The sequence below is a fragment of the Neoarius graeffei genome, chromosome 4, assembly GCF_027579695.1.
Source record: "Neoarius graeffei isolate fNeoGra1 chromosome 4, fNeoGra1.pri, whole genome shotgun sequence".
Taxonomy (NCBI): Eukaryota; Metazoa; Chordata; class Actinopteri; order Siluriformes; family Ariidae; genus Neoarius; species Neoarius graeffei.
In genome coordinates this window covers 5077266-5100153 of record NC_083572.1, presented here as the reverse complement: position 1 = coordinate 5100153, position 22888 = coordinate 5077266, and the positions used below count along the sequence as shown (strand labels likewise).

Here is a 22888-nt window from a genome sequence, read left to right as displayed (position 1 = left end):
CCCTCCCTTACACACACCGCTCTGCTCACTCACACAGAGAACAGCTCTCTGTCTCTCCCTCAGTCACTCAGGTTCACGGCTCTTTTCCGTTAACGTTTCGGGTTTCTTCAGCTTCAAGTTTGTTTTTATTTCAGTTTGTACTTACTTATAACCAGTAGAGTTCTGGTAAATGTGGGTTCGTTCAGACGTGGTGCTTGGTAGAAAGCAACTCTGCCTGTCGGAGATTTTTTTCTTTTTTTAACCGTCGGTTAAAAACAGTTTTTTTGACTTCACGCATTGAGTGTCTGACACTTTCTTGCTATAATTCATGTAAAAATAAAGGTAGTAGGTGGTATAAGTATTACAAATTAAGCTACACACACTCTCTCTGCCGGTCGTCTGAGTTTTTTTTTTTTTTAAACCGTCAGTTGGCTCTAACCAGTTTTATTTTACTTCATGCACTGAGTGTCTGACACTTTCTAGGTAGTAGTGGTATAAATAATACTGTAAATTAAGCTACACACACACACACACACTTGGTGTGGAAATTAAAAAAAGAACGAAAAAAAAGTCACACTGATCATAAAAAAATTTAAAGTTAAAAAAAGAAAGTTGAGTATGAAAACTCTTGTTCATTACATTTCATTTCATAATTGCAACCGCATGTATTGTATTCATTGTTGCAAAACTTGTTCTGTAAATAGTTCGTTTGCTATCGTGATCAAAACCAGTGATCTGAAGCTCAATGCTGATGCTGTCCTGTAAATAGTTTTCTAATCAGCAATAAATATAACAATTTCTGATCAACCCATATCAACTGCATGCTTAAAATAACATACTGGTTAAAGCCCCGCCTGTTTCAAGACAACCAGACCAACTTCCAGGTTAGGCCCCGCCCACTCAGAGTACAGATACAGGTAATTCATATGGTTAACAGATACAGATAATGCTGTACTCGCTCATCCCTACTTTGAGACGCACTATGAACAAAAATGATGAATTTTGAAGACGTTACATACTTGAAAATGATAAGTGACATCACCACTCACCTCGGATCGCAAAGGAAGTCGGTGCTCTCTCCGTCCGCCCTCCAGACCAGCCACTCCCTGAAGGACGGGTGGCAGAACATGCGTGTCCGGTCACGTCGGCCAATCAGGAAGCAGGAGAGCGCCTCCATGCGCTGCTGGAAGTCGCTCCATTCGAGTGCGCCTTTCAGGCTGCCGGCGTTAAGCGCGCGGAACAGTTGCTCATCAGTTAGCGGGTGCAGTGAGGCGAGCGCGACGTTCAGGACGGGCAGCACACGCTCAAAAGCCGCCACCGCTGGGAACCTGATGTTGCACTGGAGCAGGTAGAGTTCAGTCAGTGACATGGGCAGCGCTTTATAGTTGGAGCTCTTGATCACCAGGTGGCCCTTCTCCAGCAGGTCCAAGATGAGCTTCAGGTACAGATAGGAGCCCTGACTGCGGCCCACCAGGTGCGAGCTGAGCTTGGAGCTAGCCGCCGGCTCAACCTTGCCGTTGACGGTGATGTTGCTCAGGATGGAGGTGCTGTGATCCACACGGTGCTGGACGTACGCGTGCAAGTCAGCAGAGATGGACTTCTCATGAGTGTCGTCCAGAGAAATGATGGGGAAAGGCAGCAGGCTTGTGACGTCCTGCAGGAAATTGTTTACGAACACAAAAAAGGGAAACAGGAAGTCAGCTTCAAAGTGCAAAACTTTACACTCTTCCAATGAATTAGAAATGAAATGCTGAAGTATCCTGCAACAATCCAAACATACAACAAACAAAAACATATCTGGAAAGAACACAAAGAACAAATTCAATTCAAATTGAATATTTTAATCACATTCATAAAGGAAGATACAAACTTCCAAACTCACTGATTAGTATCTTCGCCTGACAATTTGTGTAACTTGTAATAACGAAATAAATTAAACGTCTGCCTTCATTTTGTTCAAAGGGTATGCAAACTTTTGCTTCATGCAAAACTACACTTCATTTGGGTTTCTAACCTTGTGATGGGTCTTGTAAGGAATTCTGAGCTCTTCAGGTGGCAGAATGAAAGCAGCTGTGAAAAAGCAACCCATTTATAGATACGAGTAACTGTCCGAGAAAAGGACAAAGTACCCCAGTTTACAAGCACCTGCTGCTGATAAGCTATGAATCCCTCCCTCGCTTGCTCTCTCTCTCGACATCTGCACTGCTGTATCCGAGCCACTGACCCCTCTTACATAAACAGGCTCTCAGCAGGCCACAATGCACCTGTTAACATTATCATCGCTAATCAGAAACAGCGCTCTGCTAAACCTTCACAGTGGCCTCAAACCACCAGACAGCAACATCAGCTAAAAAAACTCAATACGGAACATCCTGAAGTATCACGTGCTTACAATATCATTTACTGCTCCAGTAACTGTAAATGGATAAAAAAATATATACATCACTTCAGGACATGCTGTGATGGGAAAATAATCCACTTTAGGCTTTTAACAAAGTCTGGGTCACATCACACCAACACATCGTTAATTATTTTCCCATCACAGCATGCCGCATTGTGTTTCATTCCTTATAGATCCTATATTAAATAATCAATTTGATCCAAACATTGCAGCATTCTAGACTTTTAAGGCACATTAAATTAACTTCATAAGGCTGCACTTGACAGAATTCTATTCATTTTGCATGAAAATTCTAGTCATTAAACTCTATTCATTTTGTTTTTGTTTCTTTACTGGGCAATTCCAGCAAAACAGGCTCATGGCAACTGAAATTTCAAACTAGAAATATCACTTCAAATACTATTTGGTCATGTACTTTGGCTACCTAACGGTAAGGAAAATAAGAATTTCAAGCAGCTTGACTGAACTTAAGATTTGTACTACACATCCAATTTCAGCCACTGAAAAATAGCGTTTTTCAACCCAAAACCACCTCTTTTGTTCCTGACACCCTCCCTCTAGCTTACCACAGGATTTATTGTTGTTATTTGATTGTATGGATGCCAGAGTGTTAGGAGCATCATCTAAATTTCAGAAGTATGTGTGATTTTCCTTGGGCTGGATGACAGAAATGGTGCAGTCTCTTTCCGTAACGTGAGTAACAAAAAATGATGAACTTTTCCCTCGTTTCACACTGCTGTTAGATAGGACTGTCAGATTCCTGTATTCATCTCTTCTACCTCCACTAGTTACATTTATGAAGCAAAATAAGGAAAACCCCTCATAAGCTCTGAGTGGAACTGCATCAAATTCTGTAACATGTAACGTGAGTAACAGTGTCTATAACGTGAGTAACACACCATCACTGAGATCTCAAGACTTAAGTTTACTTTCCTGTTTGTCAGTGAGTGGGAGCAATTAGTTATTGTTCTGAGACAAAGGTGGCAGCATGTTCACCCACAATGCAACAGGAGTTGCAGCCCATTTCCTGCATGGAAGAAGCAGACCTCATGGACCTGAAGTGACCAGCCAGAAGAAGAGGGAACAGGCAACATCTTACCAAAAGCAGCGCAAAACTGCTAACCGTGGTTCTTCATCTGGTGGGCTACTACAAGTGGATTTCTCCGAGAACTACACCTGCCAAGCACAGGATGAAATACAGAGTGCCCACTGGCAACAGAGTCAGGTCAGCCTTTTTACAGTGGCATTTTGGCATTCGGAAAGGCTCCACTCAATGATTATCACATCAGACAACCTCACCCATTCGAAGGATACAGTTATTGCCTACCTTGATCATTTTCTTGAAAGCAAACCAGACAACCTGAAAGAACACTCAATTTGGTCTGATGGGGCACGTTCGCAGTTTAAGAACAAATACACTCTTGGAGCAGTCACCACCCTCGAAAAGAAGCATGGCATAAAAATAACATGGATTTTTTTTTTTTTTGCAACATCCCACAGTAAGGGCCCAGTTGATGGAATAGGAGGAGCGGTGAAACATCATGTTTGGCAGATGGTGAAGACACGCAAACATCAAGTCAGTAACGCCGCATCATTCACCAGAGCAGCCCAGTCAATGTCGAATGTGGAGGTCATTGAAATGAGTCCTGAGTCAATTGGGAAGACCAACCAAGACAAGACCTTGGCCTGGAAGACATCTTCAACAATTGCAAACCACTTCCTGGTGTTGCCGATGCCCACTGTGTCACTATGAATGGTGAAGTTGAGATCTTCACCCTAACCAAAGAGAGAACACAAGATCCCTTGCCACTATTGGAAGATGATGACCCACAGGCTGTACCTTCCCTGGACACTGAGGATCTTCAAACCAAGCAAAAGGAGATCCCAGTGGCTGAAGCTGAAGAGAAAAGGTCACAAAATATCACAAAGAGGCAGTCCAACACCAGTCTTGGTCTCAGATGATGATCAATAGGGTGAAACTTCACACGAGTCCATGGATTCCTGAGATCGTGAAGTTGACACAGGAACTCGACTGGAAGAAACTACTCACAGCTTAGAAGCAACTCAAAACAACGAGGAAGAAAAGATCGAACTCCAGGCATACTATCCTGTTTATTTCAGCAATGCATTCTACATTGGTAAGGCAGTGGAAAAACGAGACAATAGGATACACTTCAAATTCCTGCAGACCACTGGTGCATCCCAGTTTCGATGGCCAAAGAAATCAAGGTCTGATCAAGAACAGGAAACAATATCTGAGTTGGAAAGGATCTTCCATGGTCCTGTCTGTCTGGTAGGACATGATCCCTTCTCCATTGATGAAAAAGTGCTGAAAGAAATACGACAGAAATACCAGGAACTCAAAAAGAAACTGCACTAAGCATATTATATCGGACACTAATGTATAAGTTACAGGTGATAACAGTGTTCTATAGGTTCTATAGTTTATAGTGTCATGGGTGAAGGACAAACGTTTGAATGATCGAGGGGGAGGGAGCAGTCTACTGTGAAATATATCTAGCAGAAATACCAGGAACTTAGAAAGAATATTGGACCTTTATTAGTCACCGCCAGTGACAACAACAGTGTTCTGAAGTTGTCATTGCCACGGGTGAAAGGGTCAACTCTGAGTATCATCAGTCTACTTGTAGTACTACAAATTTAGTCATTTATATATCACTCTTTAGAAGTGATATCCTAGGGAATGAGGTTTCAATGCACATGTTGTGTTTTTCCATTGTACCTGTAGTAACGTGAGTAACGTGACTTTTTTTCTTTAACTGTGCGTAGATATAATAGTTCATTAACCTGTGCCAATTGCTTTGTTCTCTGAAAAAGTTTAGTAATAAAAGTTCAAAATATCAATCATTTTGCTGTGCCTTTTCTAGTTTAGCGAGATACTGAAAGCAAATTTAGCGTAAAAAACGCCATGAGATTTTTGCGTAACGTGAGTAATGCTGATAAAAGTCAGCCTGGAAGAACCATTCAGCAGAATTTTTCTAATGTTGTCATATGTGGACCTTGAGAGTGGCCGATGGTCATCATGGTGAAAAAATAAGAATGTTTAGTCCATTCACAAAATCGGGAGACACCTTTATTCAAGAGTCCCATGCTTTAAATGCAACGCGAGTAATGCTGGAATTGCCCTACTGTATTCATGGAAAACAAAAAAACAACAACAAAAAAAAACCTTTGCTATATTTCACCCACTCTGAGGACAATAAAAACTGATAATTTTGGACAACTAAAGCCACTCCTAAAACTGGGACATGAAAAAAGTAAAACGCCATTTAACAGAAAAACAAGAATGAATAAATTAGAGGAAAATATTTTAACGGGGAAAATACACACGAGTCAAACAATATAATGAAAAGTGAAAAGGGAGAAACTCGTATCGCATCACTGCCAATACAAGCCCGAGTATAACCCCTCCCCCCTCCCATTGATCAGAAATCAGTCTCATTATAGTCGCTCATTGACAGTAGAACGTCAGGTCAAAGGTCAACTCACCACCAGGTTAACCCTGACAGTGACGACCAGTTTGAGCCAGATAGGGAACTTGGAGATGATCTTGGTGATGAAGGAGGCGATCGTGTCCCCATAGTCCGGCTTGTGGAACTCCGCCTCGTTCAGCCCGTCCACCAGGATGATGTAATCGTCCTCTGTGATCTTCCTCTCTGGTCGGTTCATGTGGGGAGGATGAGGAGACGTTAGCACACTGCAGAGTCATGTGAACACAACAGTTTGGTGATATTGACATGGAACTCCTGGTGCAGTATTACGAGCATGTGGTTCCTTACACTTTGAATCCATCTGAATATTTTTAAAATTTTAAATATTGCTCACAGTGTATGGAAACAAACACGCACTATGTGATTTGTAATAAACACTGCGAAAATTTACATTTTGCAAGCTGAATTAATTCAAATTCAATTCAACAAGTTCCATTTTAAAGCGACAGGATTTATCAATGGCCGAGATCGAAACCGAAGGTTGCCGCCTTGTTGCCACTTATAGACAGGCGTGTCACAAGGCAGGACTTTCAACTGAAGGTATCTTCGAAGAACGTTCATTTCGGACAGCATTTACGCGAAAGTGTGAACTAAATTTGTTGCTCCTCTTGCTAGTTACACAGCACCAGCAATGTTAGCTAGTTGGCTCACAAAATCATATCAAACAAATTTATTTGGTTTCAGTCACATTGCTATAAAAGACAGTACACTTTATTTCTCAGTAACTTTTCAAAAAAATCTAAGTGGAAGAACATGATATTTGTATACGAATTCAGTTTTCTGTGACGTTCTGTCCGCCATATTTTTTCCTTCCGTTGCTTGAAGGAGCTGCTGCACAGATTTATGGGTAATCGGCAGCATCGAGGATACAGGGGGCAATTTGAAGGCATCTTAGAGGACAGGAAACAAGAGTTCGATCAGTTTTGAACAGGAACTGATAGTCACGTTAGGCATCCTCCTGTTGCAGCATTTCTCCTGTTTCAAATGCACTCGAAATATTTTTACTTTATGATGCATTTTAAAGGGGAACAGAGGGCAATATATAGAGTAAATATAACAATAAAACACACATTAACAAACCTTATTCAAGACTTACAAAAGTTTTTTGTTCTAAGGTTGGAAAGTTATAGTGTTTTGAAAGTAGCTCGAGCAAACTATTTCCGCAGTTTGAACAGCCCGCCATGATATTAATTTTATCCAATCAGAATGCACGTTCATTTTCTCTGCGTAACACTCATGACGCATGTATGTGCCCAGTTGTGTTGGCTCATTGAGGTTGGGAATAGCACGTGTGAATCGGAAAGTAGGATGAATTGTAAGTGATCGGCTACACAGTGCCACAGTGTGTTGCTTTCGGGTGTAATAACAGGACCGATGGAAAGCATAACGATCCTGCAGACGTGTCTTTTCACTCGTTTCCGCTGAAAAACACCAAGCGAGTTCGAGTTTTCTTCTCTTCTTTCGTCATCACCGGAGTCGAGAGTACCTCTCCTAGGTTCAAACTGGTACCCTTCTAAGCCATAGCCTGCTTGCAGTGTGTCTTGCGGGATCCCTTCGTATGATTCGACAGAGCTGTCCCTTTCACTTGATGCGCCCGACGCCATGATTACACGCTTCTCTCCTAGTGCAGTGGGTAGGGCTGACGTCACGGTCTTTTAAAAATGGCGACTCTTGTGCCATTTAGCGTACCGACTATTATAGTTACAATTACCAAGATATTTCGTTGTTTTCTAGTATATAAATTTGATAGAATACTTAAGAATACGTTACTTTGTCACATCAGCAACTGTATATATTATATTTGGTACCCCTTTAATTTCAATGCATCAAATTCAGATTCAAACTTATGCGATGCTACGCATGAAAAGCAACTTAATTTTATTTTATTTCATGCCAATTCCTACTCACTAGCCTTCTCTCCCCATCACGTCAGCCAATTACCAGAGAGTGTAACACACTCAGAGGAAAGCGCTATCCGCCCTCTTCTGTCTACATAACCTCACTGATGTACATGATTGGCTAGTGTGGCTGTGAGTGACAGGGAAGACAGTAATATGCCCCTCCCACCAAGATAGCAAGGAATATTCTTCTCTCTTGGATTTCCGACCACAAATAGCTGCAGAATCCTTCATCTCCAGACGACAGCGCGAACACTTTGATGCACCACTTGGCCATTTCACAGCTCCATGCCCCCCCCATGTCCATATGGCTTTCCTTCAGGTTTTCTCACAAAAACATACCTGTAGGTGGACTGGTGACAGTAAATTGCCTCCAGGTTTAAGTGAGTGTGAGAATGTGCGCCAGTGTTCCCGGGTTCTTTTACAAAAGACTTCCATGTTTTTCCAGATTGGGGAATGACAGTACAGGTTCAGCCAATCAAGAAACAATTTTATGATGAATCAAAATTTGTAAACAGTGCATAAAATATTTAAAGTCTGACTGTCTTAAGCAGTCTATTCAATCAAGTTTTCCTCTTAAAAAAAAAAAAAAACTCTTTTCTTCGGCATTCCTAGAAGTGCGTGTTTAATGAACCCAGTATTCAATTCTACATATTATATATGACGGAAGGGTCGGTATGTAACGATATATCGTGCGATGATAAATCATGATACAAATTTATGACGATTCAAATCAATGAAATGAAATACAAATTGCAAATCATCAGGCTACATAACTGCTTACTTTTTCTTCGCTGTAAAGACGTAACTGTGCAATAACGTGCCTTATTAGACATATGGGCCACTTTTTCGATGGAATAAAAACGTGTGTTCTATTCCCTTCTAGCGGGTTTCATTCATTTGGTTTGATAGCATGCAATACTGTTAGCATATCGCTTATCCTACGTGTATTACGTCACTCTACCCAACGGAGAATGAGCATTGAATATGGTTTACGATATTGCATGGTCGTCAAGGCAACGTGACGTCACACGTCGGAGACGTAAAACTCCCGTGCTATCAAGTGACTGCGACAATTTGTAAACGAACATGGCTGCCAGGTTTGCTTCGTTAAAAAAAATACAGATTTTGAGAGAATTTTGAAAGAGAAAGACGTGTTGAACACCCGAAAGGAATGTGTATGTATAATAATAATAATATTGGCTGGCTTTTTTTTCGTGGTCTATCAGATATATTCCATTCAGCTACTCGTCTTCGACTCATTCAGTATCATGCTAGCTGAATGGAATATATCTGTTATACCATGAAAAAAAAGCCAGCCAATATTATTTAAATAGCAGGAACGCACATGACTTCACTACAGGTGGAAGAAATGCAGCTCTAATGCTGCAAAAACACACAAAAACAACCAAACAGCTGTAAAACGTAAAAGAGCTGCTGTGTGATTGTGTACAAACAGATTTAACAAGAAATCAGAGCTCGCTCTCTTTTTACAGACTGCTGAAAGATAAAGAAAAGAGAAGCAAATGGAGGAAGTACAAATGTTCATAAAAGTTTATTAAGAAAAGGAATTAAGTTTTTTCTTTTTTTTAATAAAAGGAAAAGTTAATAGGCGATTATATTTTACTCTAACCTTTACAAATGTGGGTAAATATTCCTTTCATTAAATAAACCTTCAATTTAATTTATTTTTCAAAAAGATTGTCGGAAAATTGAATTATGAACTCAGTAGCGTGAATCAAATCGTTACATGCCTAATTAAGGCGTTACGTCAGGATGATGGCAGGTCTCTCACCCTTGCGCAGGAGGACGAGGGGCTCGAGTACGCCCCTCCGGAAGGCAGCGACCGGATCCTGTACACACGAGCGCAGGCTCAGCAGACTCTGTAACTGGTTCTCCCTCATCAGCATTTCTCTGTAGGCGCCGAGCCGGGGGGCGCGACACAGCAGCGCAGAAATGCTGTGCACAAACTCCGGCACCAGGCATGTGTATGTGTTATCAGCCTGGCAGTAATGATATGCTACAACCTGTCAGAAGAACACAAACACATCGATGGATGAACACCTGATATCTTTTTTTTTTAAACCGCCTCTTCCTCCTGTATGAGCTTTTAATCCCTCCGTAGCTCAAACACACAGTTGATGTGCAGAAGAGCGCCGACTGGCAGATGGCTGATTAAAAAGGCGTGACGAGGACGTTTAGCTGAGATGAAGCCCAGATGCAGACAGTGAACATGTTCCACACAGAAACACACACACACACCTCAACAGGAGCAAGGTGTCAGAACTGCATGGGAGGTGCTGCTTTTCAGTCACAATTATATTTTAGATATCAGATGCACCGGATTTTTTTTTTTCCTTCTATGAAGCAAATGGCAGAAATGTTTGAGATGCACGGAGCGTCATCACTAGCGCACAAGCTCAATTCTCACAGGCTCAGGCTGAACTCTGCACAAATTACGGCTGTCAGAACTAAATCTACTGTTCAGAAAAAAATTGTGCATTTTAAAATTCCCTTTTTGATCGAGACGTACATGTATTAACATTTCCTTAATTTTCATGAATTAAACACTGGTCACTCGTTGCAGCTTTAAATTAATGATATCCAGTACTTTTTTTTTTATTATACATTTCTATTGTCATTTTACATTTTAGAAACTGTTGTGCTGTACCTCGGCGGCTGAACTGTACCTCTAAGAGCTGTATTTATTCTATTTGCCAGACTGTATTAATTAACTTTACTATTCAGTCAGCTTTTTATACAAAACTGACTTTTTACATTAATGGCATTTTGAAGACGCGTTCATCTTATCCAGAGCGACGTACAACACGCCCAGAGCAGCCTGGGGAGCAGCTGGAGGTTCGGGGCCTTGCTCAAGGGCACTTCAGACATTCCGGCTGGTCCAGAGAATCAAACCAGCGACCTTTGGGTCCCAAAGCTGATTCTCCAACCACTAGATCATGGCTTCCCCCATGACTTCCAACTATAGGGCAGATTTAGCTGCCTGGTTGCTACCATAGACGGTAATGCTAACAGCTAATGCTGGACAACACAAAACCTCTGAGATCCTACAAACTTGGAGAAAGATTGAAGAGGATGTTGACTTTATGTCTGTAATACGGCAAGATAACCAATAAACTAAATATGATGTTAACGGATTTCTTGTTCTTTCGTGAACATGCTGTAGAACATAAAAAACGTTATTTTTAATGGACAAATTCTCACGTTAGACCATAAAGCAAGCTCAAGAAAATATTACTTGATCCTTTTCATGATAATGGTATTTTTTGACACACTGTGACTGTTCCACTTTTGCTCCTATAGAGATGAATTACGTTACTCTATCTTGGTACACAGCACTAGTCAAAAGTTTGTACACCCTTACTCTACTCATTCATAGGTTTTTCTGTGTTTTGACCATTTTCTACAGTGTAGAACAATACAAGACATCAACACTATGAATTAACACATGGAATTTAAAAGGAAAAAAAAAAAAAAAAGATATTTTAGATTCTTCGCCACAACCAGCGTTTCCCTTGATGACGCTTTGCACATTGTTTGCATTGGTTTAACCAGCTTCATGAGGGAGTCACCTGGAATGCTTTTCAATTAGCAGCTGCCTCGTCAAAAGGTAATTCATGGACAAAATCCTTGCCTTCTTAATGCGTTTGAGATCAGACAGGAAATAGGAAATAATAAAAATACAAATAATAAAATAGCTCTATTCCATCCACAACTGCAATAACCCATACAGTATCACGTCAAGAACCGCTCACCCAAGAGAAACGACATCCATCATTACTTTAAGACATGAAGTGTCCTAATTAATAAAAATAAAGAAAACTAATTAAATTAGAAGGCATGTCCAAACTGTTGACTGGTACTGTACATCATAGTACAGTATTTTATCTAATAATAGATGCAATACAGTGTCGTGAAGTACAGTACAGCATACCATAGCAAATAAAACCGGTATAGTGTAGTACAGTATTGGAGATTTATTGAATTATATGACATTATAGCAGATAAAATAGCTATAGTGTAGTATAATATCGACAAGGAGATTAAATATCATATAGTTATAGCATACTATAGTAGATATAAGTGTAGTTTTGTAGAGTGTAGTGTAGTATAGTGTGGAATAGTAGATAACTATAATTATACTGTAGTACAGTAGATACAACCACAAGAGTATCGTAATAAATTCCTAACAGCAGCAACAGGGTATAGAAAAAGAAACCTAATATACACACACACTCACTGGCCACTTTATTAGGAACACCCCTACATCCACCTGCTGTTTTAGGCAGTTCTCTAATCAGCCGATCCCCTGACAGCAGCACGACATCATTCAGATACAAATCAAGAGCTTCAGGTAATGTTCACACATCAGAATGGGAAAAATTGTGACCTCACAGTGCTTTCACTGTGGAATGGGTGTTGGTTTGAGTATTTCAGAAACTGCTGATCTCCTGGGGTTTTCACACGCAACAAAATGGTGTGAAAAAACAAACAGAGCGAATGAGTGAGCGACAGTTCTGTGGGTGGAAACAAACGCCTTGTTGATGAGAGGGTCAGAGATCAGAAAATGGCCAGATTGGTGCAATTTTTTTTTTTGCGAGGAAGGATATATTAACTCATATAATCACTCTTTACAACCGTGGTGAGCAGAAAAGCATCTCAGTATGCAACAGAAAACAGAACACCACATTGGGTTCCACTCCTGCAGCCAAGAACAGGAATGGAATCAACAAGAAGTAGTTCCTATTAAAGTGGCCGGTGAGTGTATATATTTAAGCACTGCCTAAAAGCGGAGTTCCCGAAGAATGTAAAACGTGTTGGCAAATAATCCCACGTTATTTTTGAACACGCAAAGTAAAAATAAGCACTGGATAAAAACCCATCTATCTTATGCCAATAAAAGATGCAAATGTTGTCCGGTGAGCAAGTGTAGGGGTCGACCGATAATCGGCCTGGCCGATATATCGGGCCGATATTCTGCATTTTTAGGGTTATTGGTATCGGCCATAATTTCCACCGATATGCCGATAACATGCCTTTTTGCAGCCATTTCGTTCCTAACGCGACTGTCACTGCACGGCCTTTCCTGCACTCGCCTCTCTGAGTTCAAGAACACGGTCCCGCCCACCACAACATCTGATTTGTTTGGCACAAGAGATATAGCCAATCGACACGCGTAGCTAAACGCTGTGAACTGTTTCAAGGTGGCTGTACGGGCACTCGGGCAGAAGCGGCACAAGGGATACAGCCAATCAACACGCGTAGCTAAATGCTGTGAACCGTTTCAAGGCGGCCGTACAGGCACTCGGGCAGAAGCGGCACAAGGGATACAGCCAATCAACACGCGTAGCTAAACGCTGTAAACTGTTTCAAGGCGGCCGTATGGGCACTTGGGCAGAAGCAGATCCCACTTCAAGGTAAGGACACGCTGCTTTTGCCGCAATAAGTCACAAACACACAAGTTGCAAAAGCACAACATTATATGTTTACATTCTTCATCTACTACTCGTTAAAATTGTCCATTTGCATCTGTGTAGCCAGGCAAACTTAGCTTACGGAAGGAAGCACTTGAATTAGCCTACACCCAACTAGTCTCGCTGAAACTACATGTAATGCTTCCTTCACTACAATATAATCCTCCTAAATTGGGAATATTAGGCTTGGGCATTAAAAGCATTAGAATGCAGATGGTTACTTGTTGTTACATAATAGGGAGTGATAGCCGACTTTATGTTTGATTTTACTTTTTAAAAAATGCTGCAGGCAGCTCCCTACACTTGATTTGTTATTTAAAAACTACTTGAAGTTGGTAAGTCTTACTTAGTTCTTAGTGTAAAAGAATCCAGAGTGTATTTTCATTTATTTTCCACTGAAAATGGTGAGCTGTAATATAGTAGGGAGTGATTTATTTTTTTATTGGTGAATATTTATTTTATTATTATTTTATTTCTCATTTTATTCTAACTAATGTTTGACTTTATTGTACAAATGCTGCTGGCATCTCCCTGCACAAAATTTCATGTTCAATTTTACAATTAAACATACATTTCATGGATATGAAGGTCTGTGTCAGTGTGTGCTATGTTTAATTTCATGTGAATTATAATGTTTACATTTATCGGTTGCACATATCGGTTATCGGCATCCCAATTCCATAATAATTGGTATCGGCCCTGAAAAAAACATATCGGTCGATCCCTAAGCAAGTGTTTATGAGATACGCTGCCATGCAGTTACAGTCGGGTTCCCTGTGGTTTGTCGTTCGTATGTACGGATGTCGTACGGTCGCGAAAGCCATCAAAAATCAAGTCGATGCATTACCATGTTCTCTTAACTATGACGCTCCGCTAAAATCACTAAAATGTTCTTGCATAAGAAATCAACACGCTTTCTCATTGCCGGTTTGTGTGATAGACACACCGTGTAGCGTTGCTGCTCATTCACCGCGTCTGTAGCTGTATGACATTTCCGGCTCAAATAAATCCAAGTCATAAAAATTCAAAAACACTGAATATTTTACATAAATAAACACATCATGAGAAAAGGTCGAGACAAAGATGACAGTGGTGCATTAAACCTTGCTGGCGAGGCGTTTGACTGCCTCCTCACGGTGCCGGTGTGTGTCAGGGGTCGGAGGGCAGCTGCTGCTGCGGTGGGGGCTCTGAGATGGCGGGTTCAGCTGGCTGCCATGGATCGAGTGGTCACTTCCTCTACCTCCACCTGCAAAACACATACACGCTCATTACACTGACCAAAATGGAATTCCTTTCACCAGTAAGCACTGTGGAGTGTGCACAGGTGCCTCCTTACTCTTCGGCGAAGCTCCAGGGCTGTTCGAGGCGATCTGTCTCATCCGGCTGCCATGACAACTCAAAGCCACGAGCCTGGAGATGACCGCCGTCTTTCCGAAGCCCACGCTGCCCACCACGACAGCGCCACGTCCTGGCCCCACCTCCCCTTCGCCCATCAGGACCTCCTCCAGACGTTGGAACAGCCACTCGCGGCCGACGAACGTGTTGTCCGTGCTGCTAACGCTGGGAACCTCGAACAGCAAGGGTTTGAGCATGATGTCGACCGGCTTATACGGTGCGAATCGAGCTGGAAAGGAAGGGGTTAAATACAGAAAGTGATGGGACACAAAAATCACAAATCAAGGTTCTTGAATGTTCTTAGATTCAACAAAAATACAACAAAAAACCCTACATTCCAGATTGATCAAATTATTTTTTGTACCGCTAATTATTTCCCCATGAGCACATGATGGTGAAACCATCTCATGATGGTGCTGTCCAGTGATAATTTCATGGAACTCCTACTTCAAGTCATTTATAATCTGATGTATTTATGGTTTTAGTGGATGGAGGTGTAAACAAGCAGGACACCTTTGCTCTCCTGGTTGCGACCGCTGGTGTGTGCTCCGTGCCACGGTCCACGCAAGGATGAGCGCATGGGGGCATTTCGCTGCTCGTCAAGATACATCAACTCCTCCAGCTTAGTGCTGCTGGTGGCTAGAGAGAGAGAGAGAGAGAGAGAGAGAGAGAGAGAGAGAGAGAGAGATGGATCCCATGAAATTTTTTTTTTTTTTAAAGCAGTGTGATCTGAAACGTCGAGCTGTTTTTGATTCAATACGATCCGCTGAAATATAGATACAGAGTAATGGAGTGGGACGCCACATTTTCTCCATGGATTTAAGTTGAGACGAAGTGATGAAGTACTAAAGAATTTCCGAGAACCTCAAACATTATTGGTGTCCCAGAACAGGAGGAGGTTCTTGGTTATTTGGTAAGCTGCTGATCGAACAATGGGCGGGACAATAAACAGAAATAAGGTGAAAACAAATGCATCATTTCATAATGTTAGGCCTGACACTTTAAAAATGCTGTTAGCTAACAGAGAAGTAGAGATGTTATCTCCTGGCCCTAGCTTTATGAGCATATCTACACTACCGTTCAAAAGTTTGGGGTCACTCAGACAAAATTGTGTTTTCCATGAAAAGTCACACTTTTATTTACCACCATAAGTTGTAAAATGAATAGAAAATATAGTCAAGACATTTTTCTGGCCATTTTGAGCATTTAATCGACCCCACAAATGTGATGCTCCAGAAACTCAATCTGCTCAAAGGAAGGTCAGTTTTATAGCTTCTCTAAAGAGCTCAACTGTTTTCAGCTGTGCTAACATGATTGTACAAGGGTTTTCTAATCATCCATTAGCCTTCTGAGGCAATGAGCAAACACATTGTACCATTAGAACACTGGAGTGATACAGTAGTTGCTGGAAATGGGCCTCTATACACCTATGGAGATATTGCACCAAAAACCAGACATTTGCAGCTAGAATAGTCATTTAGCACATTAGCAATGTATAGAGTGGATTTCTGATTAGTTTAAAGTGATCTTCATTGAAAAGAACAGTGCTTTTCTTTCAAAAATAAGGACATTTCAAAGTGACCCCAAACTTTTGAACGGTAGTGTATACTGTGATAAATTATATAACATTTTTTGAAATATCGTTGCCGTCGTGATAACTTTTTTAATAATTACAAATTAATAAATATAACATTATTTATTCCTCACGCTTGTCATTAAATAAAAGAAATCAGACTCCATCAGGGAACTTTATAGGTGATGAGACACAGAGCAACTTTTTGGGCAATGCTGCCAGCAACGGGCACCCAGGTGAGGCACAGGGCAACTAATTAGGGCAACAGACAATAATCTATTGCCAGGGAGGAAGGGAGACAGGCATTGCCTGGGGGAAGCCGTGGCCTAATGGTTAGAGAAGCAGCTTTGGGACCAAAAGGTTGCCACTTCGATTCCCTGAATGGCTGAAGTATGTTGCTCTGGATAAGAGCGTCTGCTAAATGCCAGTAATGTAATATACAAAGCTAGCAATAACTTTCAGCTAACTGTGTTAGCTACCGTAAATCCCATTCAGTCTTTCTGGGGTGGTGGTTAGCTAATGGCAGTTTACACTTAGCTGGAAAAAAAAATCTTAATTACAAGCACATAAAAATAGATGTCTGTTGGTTCAGCATTTGATGAGGTAAATTCACCACTTTGGTGAACAACTTACTGCCTTAAAAAGACACAAGTTGTGTCTCTTTTTCTTCATTGCTGGAGATGCCGCTATCTTTGTTGAAAATTTCAGAAGCTCTCAGATGGTCATGTGATTTGCTGCTAGCACTCTGATTGGATGATCTTAAAAAGTTGCCCAAAATGGTTCAGATAGAAATCATGTTGCCCCAATCTCACTGGGAAAGTGTCAAAGCGCAATCGCCCAACAACGCTGCCCCGTATATTGTTACCTTAACCTCATCTCATCTCATTATCTCTAGCCGCTTTATCCTTCTACAGGGTCGCAGGCAAGCTGGAGCCTATCCCAGCTGACTACGGGCGAAAGGCGGGGTACACCCTGGACAAGTCGCCAGGTCATCACAGGGCTGACACATAGACACAGACAACCATTCACACTCACATTCACACCTACGGTCAATTTAGAGTCACCAGTTAACCTAACCTGCATGTCTTTGGACTGTGGGGGAAACCGGAGCACCCGGAGGAAACCCACGCGGACACGGGGAGAACATGCAAACTCCACACAGAAAGGCCCTCGCCGGCCCCGGGGCTCGAACCCAGGACCTTCTTGCTGTGAGGCGACAGCGCTAACCACTACACCACCGTGCCGCCTGTTACCTTAACTGTTCGCATTTTTTCAGCTAGCTAAATTATTTATCATGATGCACATCATCCATCATACAACTATCTTCAAGCATGACATTTTTGTCATATCAGTTTTTGTCAGCCCTACGTATATTACAGCTACCTGGTTTAAAAAGGATAGTGACTGACAGACAAGATCTGCCACGCCTTCTTCTCTGGGGCTTACAGGAATAGATGCCTCAGTGAAAGAGGCTTGGCATCTGTCGGTCCTCCCTTACTGGGACTGACAGGTTTAAAAAAAAAAAAAAAAAGTCACGCCTACTTCACTGGGCCTGACAGACTAAGAAGCCACACCCCCTTTATTATAAATGACACGCCTCTTTCACTAAGGCGGACACGTTATGACATACAGTCTAACAATTTTACTATCTCCTATTTCATACTTGGTGCACGGAGGACAAAACGCATCCCAAAGCATATTAACACACACCGATGAAACAAACCGTATAACTGCCAATCTCTATTCATTCACTCCATTAGCCGCTCATTCATTTTGTTTTTCTAGCATGTTCTGCCCAGCCGCATCCCTTCCATCCTAACTGTAATCTCTTCGGCCTGAGTGGTGTAATCTCTGCAGATGGAGCGTCACGTTGCAATCATGAAGGGATGAGGAGGCGGTGGAGGGGAGGAGTGGAGTGAAAAAGAGGAGTGTTGCTGCTGTCAGATGGCTGTTCACGGCTCTCTCGGAGACGCAGCCGACCTTTCTCTCTCCCGACGCAGCTTTTACGGGAACAGAAATCATTATAAGCAAGTCTGTCCACGTTTAACCAGCTTGATTACGTCCAAATTCAAGTCGTACTACGTACATGTGCACAAATTCTGGTATTTTATGTTTACATGTTTATTTTTTTGCAAAAACGTTCAATACATTGACATTTTGAATTCCTTTTAAAGACACAAGCATTTGAAAAAAAAAAAGTCAAATCTAGATGAGCCAGAATCATTTCGGTGAAAATCACAATGCGTTTACTCATTGACCCCCTCCACTTTCTGACATCATGTTATTTCTAGTATTTTGCGAGCAGAAGGAAAAGTGCACACTTTCATGCGGTCTGACAGCAGCAGCAGAATCAGTGAGGTGGTACAGTGAGCTCTCTCTCCTCCGGGATAAAAACAAGCTCACACAGAAGGAAGACGATCTTGTTCTTTTCCAACACACACACACACACACACACACACACACACACACACACACACACACACACACACACACAGAGTACTTGTTGGAGGGACAGCAAATCCCCAAAAAGCCTCTGTTGTCCAATCACAAGAACTCTGAATAATCTGTCCTTTAAAGTAGCGCTGAACTAAAAGTATGATTTGCACAGCTGATTCTGATCACAGAGACCAGTATTTGGGTCAAACTTGTTAACACAAAACTAAAGTCACAGTTTTAAAAATTAAAACCAAGACTTTTCAGTACTTTTATTAAATTTGGAGCATTACTGAGCAAAGTGAGTGACATCATTAAAAAATAATTTTCCTGACACCCAATTATTTTTGTTTAGTGACCAAAAGCTACTGAATTCGAATCAGACTTCTAATTTTATTTGTTTTGTTTTTTTAAATAAAACAGTTAATGAATTTATCTCCACGTGGCCCTAAATTCTCCGCTATTTTTTCCTGCTTCACCATGACCCGATTCAAGATACTACGTCATGCATCACATCACACGGTGAGCTTTCCCCGTTCAGGCAAGGCAACAGGAGAGAAAAATGGAGGACAGGAGTGTGCGAATGAAACGTGAAAGAGCGACTACAGTAACGGAAAGAAAGCGAGAAGAAAAGACGTTATGTTCTATACGAAGGAAAGGAAACGCAGGACCAAACTAATAAATATTGGCGCTCAGCGAGCACCTCGGTGTGATCAGCTGTTCGTTTAGCGACAGAATGATGGTAAACCTGCGCATGCGCACACACACACAGACTTCCTCTGTCTGCCTGATTGCGCAAAGCGAGCGATTTCATGCACATTATTTGCTTTAATCCCCTCAAATTAAATAACTTCCCATCCACAGAACAGAATGGCCTGATATTTTGTGAGATATTACAGAAATAATCATACATCACAATGACCACATTTCAGACGGAACTAAATTTCACCGATTTTATGAAATCAAAAGGCCGTCTCGCTTTAATGGATCTCATGCATTTGGGCAGCACGGTGGTGTAGTGGTTAGCGCTGTCGCCTCACAGCAAGAAGGTTCTGGGTTTGAGCCCAGTGGCCGGTGAGGGCCTTTCTGTATGGAGTTTGCATGTTCTCCCCGTGTCCGCGTGGGTTTCCTCCGGGTGCTCCAGTTTCCCCCACAGTCCAAAGACATGCAGTTTGGTTAACTGGCTACTCTAAATTGCCCGTAGGTGTGAATATCTGAGCACGAGTAGTATGGTGGCTGCCAGCGGTGCCTTCGACTCAGCTATTTTGACCTGCGTCCTTCATAATTTAGCTGTAAGAAAGGATGACTGCAGCACTATTGAACTCATGGAAATGGTGCTATACAAGTCCATTATCAATCCATCAGTCTCGAAGTTTCAGTACCACAGATTTTTTTTTTCATGCTTTTTTTTGGTGCATTTATTGGCACCAACAAAAGCTCACAGAGCTGAAAACGAAAAAATGATGACTAAACAGTGAAAGAACACCTCTGAAGCACAGCATGTGCTACATTCCCCAAACCTGGACCCTAAATGAATATTAGGAATTTTCTACAACCCCAAGCCTTGACCACCTTCTTCTTCCAGCTGCTCCTGTACGTTCAGAGCTGCCACAACAGATCTGTTCCGCATATCTGATTTGGCATAGGTTTTACACCGGATGTCCTTCCTGACACAACCCTCCCCAGTCTATCTGGGCTTGGGACCTGCACCGAGTACGCACTGTCTTGTACAACCCCAGTGGCTGGGTATTTTACCCAACCTGCATGTCTTTGGACTGTGGGGGAAACCGGAGCACCCGGAGGAAACCCACGCAGAAACAGGGAGAACATGCAAACTCCACACAGAAAGGCCCCCATTGATCGAGAGGTTCAAACCTGGAACCTTCTTGTTGTGAGGCGACAGTGCTAACCACTACACTTGACCAAACCACATTTTATTATACCAGGAACATCCTTTTTCCGCTTCCGGTTGAGAGTATGTTGTGCGCATTCTGGCTGCCGCTTCTCACCGGAGCTTTTTTATTTTATTTTCTCTCTCTTTTTTATGTTTGTGTAGTTTGATGTTTGAGTGTTTTTGTTTGGCGGTTGTGGTGTAGCTCCGGACCCAGTTTTGGGCGTCGGTTCCCTCCAGGCCTTGGGTCGCCGTGGGTGATGCCTGTGCTCCCAGCTATGGACTGCAGTGAGCCCGTTGCTCATTTTAACATCGTGGTTGTCCAGCACTCTGTGCTTTAGTGCTTGGCGTGGTGTTCCGAGTGATGTTGCTCGGAGGCGTTGCGGCGGCTGTGCAGGCGGTTTGGGACGTACCGGCGCTCTGCATGGCGGTGCTTCTATGCTCGCTTTGTGGATCCATGGCGTGGTGTTCCGAGTGATGTTGCCGGTGGCTGTGCTGGCGGTGTGGAACTTGTTTTCGTGTGCCTTTTGGTGGGACTGTGGCTGCTACACCATTGGAATGACATCCTGGCCTCTATTTGGTGGACTTTATTTATTTATAACTGTAAAGCGACGTTGGGTTTTGTGAAAGGTGCTATATAAATTGAAATTATTATTATTATGTGTAAAAACCAAAGCAATATGAGAAGCGTGTTCTTGCAGGAAAATGATATACGGCTCAACACCAAGTGCAGGAATCTGGTTTATAGGCTACCTCGGGTACATCCGGAAGATTTAAACGTGACATAAAACATTCACAAAACGGCACGTTGGAGCAAAACATCCCAGTCCATCAGGTTTCCAAGTCAAACAGTAAACCATTTCACGATTTAACTGTTGTGAAATTTGTCCATTTTTATTGCTGACCGTCCCTCAATAACACTTTAAAATCTCTCTTTCATATTTCTAATATTAAGTTGTAAAATACATGAACGAAACAAAAGAGGAGGTTTCTGAGACTCTCACATGACTACATTTGTAAATCAAGCCACCTCATGCGTGGACGCAACCCATTTACTAAATTTTCCAATAACGCAGCTCGGCCGCTGCAGCATGTCGGCTACCACAGACACGCACAAACTCCTCCTTCTTTTCAGTTAGTCAAAGTCCCTTCCACGCCAGGATCTGGTCTTCCCAGGCAGTCTCCTGTCCCAGTACTAACCAGCTCTTTGAAGCGCATAGGTGCGGCACCGATCTCTGTTTTCATAGCCCTCGGCCTCTCGCCTATACCACTAGGGTTACAGTGGGGGTGGGGGGGTGTCCTCTGGTAACCGTAATAGTTTGACTTCCCTACTCGCATCTGTATTGCAGCGTGCCTTGGCAGATGGTCTTTGGTACGACACGACCGTGAGTAGAACTCACGATCTCCCGGTCGAGAGGCGGACACGCTAACCCTAGGTCAACTCACAGTTTCTCCTCCTTTTACAGCGCGCCATTACATTGCAAATTTATGAATTTGTTTTGGAATTGCCTTCTTTCAAATTACTGATATGAAGCAACTGAATTTCAAAAACATTTTCATTAAATCGGTGTGGAAGAAATAATAATAAACAGGTGTTTCGACCACAGGTAACGCCTCACAGATTACACAATCTGAAGTCAATCAATCGATTAACAAGACACAAACGTACAAACTCGAAAACGAAACATAGGATAAAAATGAATTTTCATGAATACGGTTATGATTTGTATCTGGAACAGGAAGTGATGCAATCGCTCACTAACCAGCTACTGAGTTGGGCCTTGGCAGGACCAGTGATGTGCTGTGGTAGGGCTCGGGTCCGTCTGAAGGTGACGGGGCAGCTGGGGCAGTCCAAGGCTGGGACTGGGCTTCACTGGGGGCTGATGAGTCTCCGACAGCGACGGGAGCTGAAGGAGGAGGAGGAGGAGGAAGAGGAGGCGGCGGAGGAGGAGCAGCGTGATGGCTGCTGTCTCTGACTGTCCCCCCACCATCTTTTCCCCACTCCAAACTAGATCCACAACGCTCCTCATTCTCACTGGAGCTGGTCACCGTGGCTAGAGGGTAACATTTAAAAAAAGACAAATCAGGAAAAAAAGGGCAGGACAAAGTCAGGTGCAACAAACACATTCGTTTAAACCGTTTTATCGTATTAATCAGTGCTAAAAAGGTTTGACAACTGTGTAATAAAACGAATTCCTGGTGCATTACGCTGTTCTCGCTCGTCGTCCTTTTCTTAACTGCATCCAAATAAAAAGCACTATTCTGGGAAAACAAAAAAACCACAGTGCTCGTGTCCTACTTCAAAGCCGAG

The 22888-nt window shown here is 42.3% G+C and overlaps 1 protein-coding gene across 6 annotated transcripts in view; it reads right to left on the bottom strand.

Annotated features, from left to right (window-relative positions):
* The window catches only part of tanc1a (tetratricopeptide repeat, ankyrin repeat and coiled-coil containing 1a), a 117268-nt gene that overhangs the window by 21515 nt on the left and 72865 nt on the right, over positions 1-22888 (bottom strand). For all 6 annotated transcript variants that reach the window (XM_060918671.1, XM_060918668.1, XM_060918672.1 and 3 more), the window contains 7 exons: positions 22341-22631; positions 15194-15319; positions 14622-14909; positions 14389-14531; positions 9586-9817; positions 5891-6057; positions 1029-1633 (listed from right to left, as the gene is read on the bottom strand). In XM_060918671.1, coding sequence (XP_060774654.1) covers positions 1029-1633; positions 5891-6057; positions 9586-9817; positions 14389-14531; positions 14622-14909; positions 15194-15319; positions 22341-22631 — 1852 coding nt within the window. The remainder of the gene's footprint in view (positions 1-1028; positions 1634-5890; positions 6058-9585; positions 9818-14388; positions 14532-14621; positions 14910-15193; positions 15320-22340; positions 22632-22888) is intronic.